We start from the raw sequence: 7861 nt of genomic DNA on the forward strand, positions 1-7861 counted from the left end.
GGAGATTTTGAGGAATTTCTTTTCTTCTGTATTCACTAAGAAGAAGGATATTGAATAGTGTAAATTAAGGGAAACAAGTAGGGAAGTTATGAAAACTATGACGATTAAATATGAGGAAGTACTGGCGCATTAAAGGAATATACAAGTGGATAAATCTCCGAGTTCTGACAGTATATTTCTTAGGACCTTGAGGGGAGTTCAACGCGGCAGTGAGGTTCAACGACACGGTGTACGCGGAGAAATTTCCCTTCAAAAGTTTCCAGTGTCTTCTATCCATTGCTCTCGAGGCACTGAGAGAGGAGTTGGTTAAAACACCCCAGCCGACCTACAGAGGAATGACAATAAGGTCCATTGGTAAGCTGGGAGACAGAATAAAATTTGGCATTTTTGCTTCGTCCTCTCGCAAGAAAGGGCACAAGGTATTCGGCAGTAAAACAATATTGACAATTTTCTCTCAGTACGGTGCCCAGATACAAAGCTATTCGTTTCTTCCGGATGAGGAAGAGGTTCTTATTCTGCAACGTATCCCTCTAACGCGGCCATACCTTTCTTATTTCTCCGTTCGACCCAACATGCCTCACTCTAATTCTCCTGTGTTGCCCCAAATTAACACTGCCGTGACATATTTTATTTTCTGACTGGTAAAGGTCCCTCTCCTTCTTTACTACCCACCCCCCCCCCCCCCGCTATATGGCTTTGAAAAAATGCTCCGGAATATTGAGCTGCGAGAGAGAGAGAGAGAGAGAGAGAGAGAGAGAGAGAGAGAGAGAGAGAGAGAGAGAGAGAGAGAGAGAGAGAGAGAGAGGGGAGGGGTAGTGGGGTAGAGAGGTGGGCAGGGGGAGAAATGGAGTGAGGGTGAGGCCGGGAACTCAATGATATTGGACAATTATTGATTACGCACACTGTCCCTGATATTCTTTCGTTTCTTTGTTACTGTAACGCAGGTCTCATCTGAAAAAGAAGAATCACTTTGGCAGTGGCTGTATCAGGAAGGAAAAGGACGATTCCATCACTGCTCCTTCAGACGCGAGGGACGAGTTAATCCTTTTTCGGAGAATGGAGACAACGCGAACGATTTCATGGATTCTGATCCTCGTTGCTGCCTCGTGTAAGTGTGTGTTCTGAATGTAAGACCACGGGGAAGAATTTAGCTCAGCTTGGTGTCAGGCTCGCCGTCGCCATCTGCCCTGTGACTGATCAGCCCGAAACTAGCAGGACGTCGGGCCCTTTCTTAGCGGCAGGAGAGGCAGAGAGGCAGACTGGATGGACCAAGCTTGCAGCAGAGTCCAGCGGTTCTACCCCCTGTTAACGGTTGGACTGTGATGGGGAAGGTTTCTGTAAGCCGCTTCTGATTCATTTCCAATTCTCACTCTGACAGAACGTGCCGAGATCCAAAACCCACTCACAATGGCCTGGAAACCTAACTACGTCCCGACAAACTTACGTAAAAACGCTTCTTCAATCAATAGTACTACTAGTAGTAGTAGTGGTAGTAGTAGTATTACTAGTAGTAGTGGTGGTAGTCGTAACAATAAAAGTTTAGGGGACGAGGAAAGACATTTCGAGAGAAATCATCCTGCGAGTGTTGAGTACGTGGGATGCGCCGCCGGAGAGCATGATGGAAAGAGAGTCGCAGAAGTCACTTAAGGAGAGAATAAACTTTAGATGTTCGATGGTCTTCAGTTGGTCCCGATCAGGGTTTGGTCCACATCACTCCAAAAATATCCTCCCTTAGTTCGTTCGCTCATTATGGCCGTGCCGTGCGAAGTAGTCGATCATGTTCCAATGACTGATAGTCCTTGATTTTTTTTTTTCTTAACGAATTGATTTGCCATTGTACTCTTCCGAGCGGTGCCTTTCCAGGCCGGGTGACCCCAGCAATGACTATCCATCACCTGATCCCCTGGATTCCCGTGACCATGATCGGGGAGCTGAATAGGTGCTTCGCTCTCCGTTAATACCAAGACCACACCATTTGAAGGATGTACCAGCCCTAGTTCCAGTGGGAAGGGAGTCACCAGGTCATTGCCTGGGGCAGCAAGGCTCGTTCCTTTGTTTGCTTAACTTGGAACGAGGGGGATAAAATGGACATGGTTGAAAATTATTCAGAAAGGAATATGATTTTCGAATAGACCGCAGTAAACCCTTCCCCATCCCAGAGGCAGATGAACTAGAGGTCATAGATCTTTGGATAGGAGATGCAGGGCGATCCTGAGGAATCCATTCTTCACCCAGACCGGCGTGAGCATCCGGAACACACCGATGGAGACAGCAGTGGAAGCAGGTTTATTAAAATCATGTAGGATGGGTCCAGACGTAGAGCGGAATCATCGAAGCCTCGGAATCTACTGGTTAACTGCTGGAAGATGGGTTCGCTGCAAATGGGTGCCCGAAATTAGTCTCTCCCACAACTGGAGTCAGAGAGTCCGAGTGTAGTACGGCACAGAAACAACCGACCCTGAAGGCCAAGATGCCGGTCGGAGTTGACTCCACATCCCTCCAAAAATATCTTCTCTTATTTCATTCGCTCCTTATTTGTCGGGTCGTCTGATATGGGCGATCATGCGACCTTGACTATGATTGTTGTTGACATTTATTGCCATAGTATTCTTCTGGGCAGTGACTTCACACCCCAGCCGTTACTATCCGTCACCTCATCCCATGAATTCGCGTGAGCCTGATCGGGGAGCTAAGCAGGTGCTTCGCTACTCCCCCGGGGGACTGCAGGCTATCGAAGGGTTGGGGAGCTCTTCCTCTCCTTTGGTAAGGGCGAATCTGCACTCCGTCTCTCCCTGTCCATGTACCTGTCTCTCAAATATCCTCAGTGCCGATACCCCATCCAGTTAAGTTAGCAACATGTTCAACGTGGTGTAAATACACAGTTTCCTATTAAATCGCCCCCGCAACCCCGAGTCCTCGAGCTCATGATACACAAAGCACGTGGAAAGGATTATGGACAGTTAAGCTGTTTATGTGACTCATAATTGTATACTACTCTGTGTTTCGCCTTCCATCTCTTATGGTCAACTGAATAACGTTCTAGGTCGTTGAACCGTTCTGCATAACGTAGCTCTCTGATTCTAAGTTTCTACCCGTTTCCAGGTCGGGGGGATGAAGACACGGACACTTGGAGCAGTGAGGATGACGACATCCAGCTGAGCATGATGAATGACTCTGCCGCTTACGTCTACACCCAGAGCGAAGAGTCCGACCGCCTGGCCACCGAATATCTCGCAAAGGAGCGTGAAATTAATAGTGTGCTTGACGAAGCGTGGACGGAGGCACTTGACAAACGAGAAAACGACACGCGGCTGAGTAAGGTCCCAGTGCCCCGGGGGCTCAGGGAAGAACACGTGGTGGCCATAATTGCCTACATCTCTGCTGGCGAGTTCCATAGCCAGTACAATGCGGCGCTGAGGATGTACGGGGCTAGCGACTCCGTCTACGCGGAGGAATTTCCTTTCAAAGGATTCCAGTATCTTCTCTCCGTTGCCATCGAGAAGCTGAGAGAGGACTTGGGTAAAACACCCCAGCCGACCTACAGAAGAATGCATAATAAGTCTTCTGGTGAGGTGGGATCTCGAATGAAATTTGGTTATTTTGCTTCGTCCTCTCGCTCAAAAGAGCGCAAGGAATTCGGCAACAAAACAATATTTACAATTTTCTCTCAGTACGGTGCCCAGATACAAAATTACTCGATTTTCCCCGATGAGGAAGAAGTTCTGATTCCGCCATATGAAGCGTTCAAAATCACGAGTTACGAACCGCGTACTGACGGAGTTGATATTTCTCTCCAAACGGACGGGGTGGCTGGGATCCCGGTAAGGGTGGAGAGGGGCAGTAATGGCGAGATGAGGGTGCTGCGTTATGAGGAGACCTGCATGTCCCTATTTGCGTGGTTGTTCATTCTGACGCCGTTGGCTCTATTTCTGCGAAGATATAGATAACGTATGGTGAAGGAGGTTCTATCAAGTTCGATAAGGAGCAGATTCCACGTGCGGCAAATATTTGTGTAAAATTTCCTGTCCCAGACTTTTCGTCAGATTTTTTTCTGATTTCCCGAAAACGGATGCCTCGGTTATAAGTTTCTTCCACACTTGCAGCAAACTCGTCCTATCGTTTTTCTCTCATCTTTCCTACATGCAGCTTGCTGTGATGTGGCGCCGACGGGCCAGACTCACATCTCTCTCTGTGCCCCTCATAATTCTCCTTATTACTCTATCTCCAGCCTGTTCAAAGAGAAAATTCGTGGCTGTGTGCGAGAGTTCTGAAGCTTCACCTGCCCTCTGAGATTCGGCTGCAAAAGAGAGCATATCGCTTGCATTTTTAACCACCCCAGGTATCTCTTCGTTAACTTTCAGTGTCCATGTGCACCTGCAGTCTGATGTCTGATCTAGTCCCAGGAACTCGCCACTCGCTGTGTGTTGTCTGGCCTCCCCAGTCCTCTGACACACATCCTGATTGCATTTCATTTGTTCCCTCACAGTCACTGGACAATATCGCCCCGCGGGCGTAGGCGGTGTTTGCAACAGCAGCTTTATTCTTGTTCCCTCGGCGACGTTATTATTGACGACCATTCCCTCTTAAATACTTATCCAAACCCATGGGGTGTAAGTTGTTTCGGGATATTTTAAATTTCAAAACTGGACTTCAGACTGGTTTAAGGAAAGTGAACTGGACAGGCTCCAAGCTTGTTGACCCGGCCAATGCAGATGCATCACAGATTTGGAAGCTCCAATTGCGGGCATTTTAGCGTAACTCAGGGGAAGACGATGCACTCGGTTGATTCTATATTTTGCTCCTCGTGTTAAATTAAGAGAGCACCGAGAGTATGTCTGTGGTCTTCTGCTGTGCGTCACCCCATCCGGTGCAAAGACCGACGGTTTTTGCATTCCTATTTTCTCTTCTCACACCACTATCGTTTATACCGCGCTGATGAAATCTGATTGAGGGAAGTGCAGACGAATGAACTTTGGGAGCTCTAAGGAGGCTGGACAATACACAGCGACTGGCAAATTCCTGAGACGAGATCAAAGGACAGATGCTATTTCAGTTACTATCGTATTTTAACACACACAACCGCCGCAAAAATGGATGGTTAATGTGGTTGTCTGTGCGTGTTGGGGTGGGGGGAGGGGTTCATGTATTTCTATGTTTTCCACAATATCCTGTAAATACTGGAGTCTTAAAATCTCAGGCGATAAACAGGTTTTGGCATACCCAAACCGTCTCTACAGATACCGACAATAATTCCACAATGAAAGTCGCTTTGCTCACGTATCTTCCCCTTTCTGATGCTTGCTCTGAATATCAACTGTATCTCTGGACCATGTTTGCCAGTAGTCACGCACTGAATTGTTCCCTCATGACTGGCTTCTTAGATATTTGTGTATGAACTAGCAGGTAGAGAGTTGTATCAAAAATGTGGCAACCGAGTGCATGAATAGAAACGTCTTCACACTAATACCAGGTAATTTCTGGGACGCAGTGGTGTTAAATTGCTTTATTTAGGGTTAAATTGGATATGTAGGTCCATGTTTAAAGAGAACCCCGCTACCTGGAGATTATGTGCTTGCTATTTGGCAAATTTTTAATTGTATTATGTTATCTATTATCGATTTGTCAATCTAGATTCTGCTGATAAATTCCAATCGTAGATTCCAAGATCTGTAAACGCTTATTCCGCTCCATCATTGTCACGAAGGCGGATATACACTGAACATATTATTGAAATAAAAATATAGTCTCAACTATGTATCATACATTACTGCATACGTTTTGTTTTTATATTGATTAATCCTAAACTTCCCGTCTAAAACATATTTTTCCGTTAGTATCAATTGCCTGTTTGTTTAGGTTCCTAGATCAATCGAGCGATTAGAGGACCACGGGGTGACTGAACAAAAGGAGATGGTAGACGGACAGTCTCGAGCAATAGCATCCAAATTTATCGTGGGTATATCACGAGTATTCACCCTGTGGACAGTGAACGTACCAAGAAATACAGAATGCCTCATATCTGTCCATGTACCCAGCCACGATTTATCTCAGACCGGTTATTCAGGGGACTCTTCAGGTAGTGGGAAACGGGTGACAGTAATCACTTTCAACCAGATTATCAAAGAAAAGCATTTCCCTTCACGGACGTCTACTAGGGACAAGGACAGTCCCCCATTCGCGGAACGGCAGCCCAATAACCTTGTGTCTGAAAAAGAAAGCGGGTCGTTTGTTCCTCGGCCAGCAGAGGGCGCGCGTGCACACTAACATTGCCGCAGAGAGCCGAACAATCACAAGACACAGGAGCAGGGTCTTTGTCCAGTATCCGCAAGCGGACTGAAACTATCTTCTTTACACCAGCACCTCCACAGTCACTTAAGCCTCGATGGTTCATGGTCTGATTCATATATATACATATATATCTGGATGTGTGTCCCTAGGGTCGTCAACTCTAGATTTTAGACTCTTCACCTGTGCGTCTGTTCTGGTCATCGACGGTATTCGCTGCTCCCAGTGTGACCTTTTGTGTATCGGTGAGACCTAATGTAGAATAGAAGACAGCTTCGCCCAGCACCTGCACCGATTGTACCTACAACTGGAGACCGTCAGAAATAAAATCGGTTTCTCCCAGTGGCCAAAGATATAAATTCGACTTCCCATTCCAACGTGTCAATCCATGGCCTGCGCTCCTGTCGAGATGAGGTCACACTCAGGTTGGAAGAGCGAAATCTTTTATTCCGTTTGGGGAGCCTTCAACATCTATTTCTCGAACTTCCGATAATGCCCCCTCTTGTTCACCTTCCCCCAATCCCTTTTCCCTCTCTCAACATCTCCTCACATGTCGATTGTCTCGCACTGTTGTTCCGCCACCTTTCTTTTCATCCATGGACTACTGTCTTCTCCTGTTAGATTCCCCCTTCTACAATCCACTTCCCAGCACTTTCCTTCACCCCTCACCCTCTCCCTGTTTCCCATATCACCCTAAGGTTTTCCCTGTCCTCCGGCTAACTTCTATCCCCGACTCCTCACCTACGTACTCCAGTCCTGCAGAAGGCTCTCGGACTAAAACGTTGACTGTTCACTCTTTTTCATCCGTCCAGCTGAGTTCCTCCAGCATTTTGTGTGTGATGATTTGTATTACAAAAATGTGCCTCTCTGTCAGCAGGATCCCAGCGAAAGGGAGGAACAGAGTTAAACCTGTATCGACCCATCCGTGTTCAGTAAAAAGAAAGTTCATGAATTCACAGAAACATGGGACATTGTCGATGATCATGCAGGGTTCCTATGTGAAATGACTTAATAATTATTGTCTTTTATATTGTGTTTCAAGTAGAGAAATATAACAATGATAATGATACAAATAGATCGGGATTACATTAATAGCGGTTAATGTATACAGAAACAGACTCCAAGTAACATGTGTAATCTGAGCCTCCCAAACTCTTAGTAACGAAACACGAGGATAAAAAGTCCCCCTAAAATAACAAAATATAAACAAAAGTAAACACAAGCTGGGCCTCCAGGTTTCATCGGTTAAAATCATTATTTGTCATTAACTTCGCTCCTGTATACACGAAGAGAAAGTAATTGAGAAGGATTCGGTAAACGTCAGCTTACATCATATGAAATTGTTGAATAAATGGTCTCCAAGCTTCTTCAAATTTAACCTAAGTGTCGATAGTGCCACTCCCATTTTCTCCCATTTCTCTATTGGTAAAGACACCGGAAGTTCTCTTTCCCATTCATTCTTAATTTTATCAAATGTACCTAAACGTTTTGACGAAATCATATCATAAAATAATTGTTATTAAACTCTGCTGATAGGGGTTTAAAACTATATTTTTTCTGTAATTTCTGTTTGATG

At 45.8% G+C, this 7861-nt stretch overlaps 1 protein-coding gene across 1 annotated transcript; it reads left to right on the forward strand.

The window, feature by feature from the left end:
* Positions 1 to 947: 947 nt before the first annotated feature.
* Positions 948 to 3947, forward strand: LOC140721450 (GPI-linked NAD(P)(+)--arginine ADP-ribosyltransferase 1-like). The gene is made up of 2 exons (XM_073036271.1): positions 948 to 1108; positions 3103 to 3947. The coding sequence occupies exons 1-2, from the start codon at positions 1057 to 1059 to the stop codon at positions 3945 to 3947; spliced, it is 897 nt and encodes a 298-aa protein (XP_072892372.1). The 5' UTR covers positions 948 to 1056.
* The last annotated feature ends 3914 nt before the right edge of the window (positions 3948 to 7861 follow it).

Source organism: Hemitrygon akajei, unplaced genomic scaffold (assembly GCF_048418815.1).
Source record: "Hemitrygon akajei unplaced genomic scaffold, sHemAka1.3 Scf000055, whole genome shotgun sequence".
Taxonomy (NCBI): Eukaryota; Metazoa; Chordata; class Chondrichthyes; order Myliobatiformes; family Dasyatidae; genus Hemitrygon; species Hemitrygon akajei.